Source organism: Amphimedon queenslandica, unplaced genomic scaffold, assembly GCF_000090795.2.
Source record: "Amphimedon queenslandica unplaced genomic scaffold, v1.1 AMPQUscaffold_2996_Cont25005, whole genome shotgun sequence".
Taxonomy (NCBI): domain Eukaryota; kingdom Metazoa; phylum Porifera; class Demospongiae; order Haplosclerida; family Niphatidae; genus Amphimedon; species Amphimedon queenslandica.
Genome location: NW_003556672.1, coordinates 1 through 1,360, shown reverse-complemented (window position 1 = coordinate 1,360; position 1,360 = coordinate 1). Strand labels below are relative to the sequence as shown.

The following is a 1,360-nucleotide window of genomic DNA, read 5'->3' as shown; positions in this document are numbered from 1 at the left end:
ATAGTTCCAAAAGCAATTGTGTATCCGATGAATCAAGGGTACAGTGAAATCTAAATTAATATATTATAAAAATAAATCTCCATTGTGATATAAATCTCACATAGCAAAATAGGAGCCGAGTTTTCTTGAATGTTTTTTCATTGCTGGTATCAAAAGGAAATATTCGTACAAATATTGAGAGAAAGACCATTGAAGTGCCAGCAATTATGAAATAATTAAGATTAGCACTAATAAGCTTGATTAATCTATAAATGCAACACAAATTAATTGATCAAAATTGAAGAAAGAATATTGTGTCTTTTAGGAAACTCACTTCTTATTTCTAAAATAAAAGGTGAATATAAGACAGACAACGCAAAATACAAGGCCAGCAAAACTGATTGCATAAAAAATGACAACCAATGAGAGATGAAATGTAGAGACTATCCTAATAGGAGTACCATCTGGTGGAACACCATCTGAGAGGGAAGAGAGAGGGGGATGGAAGACGTAAAAAATATTATTTAGATATTGTTAAGGCATTAAGATTACTATTAGAAAATAGAGACATATTATTTCATTTGTAAAATCGAGCTAACGAAATACCTGGAAACAAGGTTGAAGTACTCTGATTGTTCAAATAAATGAATTCATCTTGAAACCACCTAGCCACCAGCAGTTGCTCATCTATAACAATCATAATTTATGCATGTACATTCAGTCCAGTGCTGTTGTAATCACAAAAGCTATTGTAATCATTACAACTGAATTACTGATGGAATAAATTGTAATCAATACAACAACTCAATCACAATTAAATAGATTACTTTATAATAAAATTTTAATACATGACTATTATTACAGCTGATTGTTTTATTTCAGCCATCATTAATAGGCATATGTGCTAAGTTTAATGCCTTTAAGTTATGTGATCATTTTAGTGTACATTTTACATTTAACTATAACATGACACATACATTAATGGAAAGAAAACACAAGCAGTCGGTCACTAATTTTAGTGAAGCAGTTAATTTTGTAATTACAATTACAAATTTAAATTTAAATATGGACACAAAGAAAATGCTCCCAAATAATTTTTCTCAGTAGATACTTGAAATTGCATGATGACACATACATGCATTGTACACATGTAGACAGAAGTATGATATCAGATCATGGTTTCCCAGTATAGTGCTTGCCAGCTTATGAGGTGTGCTTTTTAGCTTGCTCAGTAGAGCTTTGTAGAAAATTTTGACCCAATGCATTTTGTTAAAAATGACTACAAAAAATTCTCCATTTTAATAATCTTTTCTGATACAGTCAGTTTCATTTGAGTTGCCACAGGAAGTAAATCAATGTTTGCATCACCCATAGATATTAG

The 1,360-nt window shown here is 30.5% G+C and overlaps 1 protein-coding gene across 1 annotated transcript; it reads right to left on the bottom strand.

The window, feature by feature from the left end:
- Positions 1–32: 32 nt before the first annotated feature.
- On the bottom strand, positions 33–737 carry LOC109593070 (uncharacterized). Its single transcript, XM_020008323.1, has 4 exons — positions 586–737; positions 314–458; positions 101–245; positions 33–50 (listed from the first exon to the last, which is right to left on the bottom strand). Exons 1-4 carry the CDS (start codon positions 677–679, stop codon positions 33–35), a joined length of 402 nt encoding a protein of 133 aa, XP_019863882.1. The 5' UTR covers positions 680–737.
- Between the last annotated feature and the right edge of the window lie 623 nt (positions 738–1,360).

Excerpts from the sequence above, each read along its gene's own strand:
- LOC109593070 (XM_020008323.1), bottom strand. The coding sequence starts at position 679 with ATGATTGTTATAGATGAGCAACTGCTGGTGGCTAGGTGGTTTCAAGAT. Across the intron at positions 459-585 it reads TACTTCAACCTTGTTTCCAG|ATGGTGTTCCACCAGATGGT; the intron begins GTATTTCGTTAG and ends CTTCCCTCTCAG. Across the intron at positions 246-313 it reads TTTTATTTTAGAAATAAGAA|ATTAATCAAGCTTATTAGTG; the intron begins GTGAGTTTCCTA and ends TTGCATTTATAG.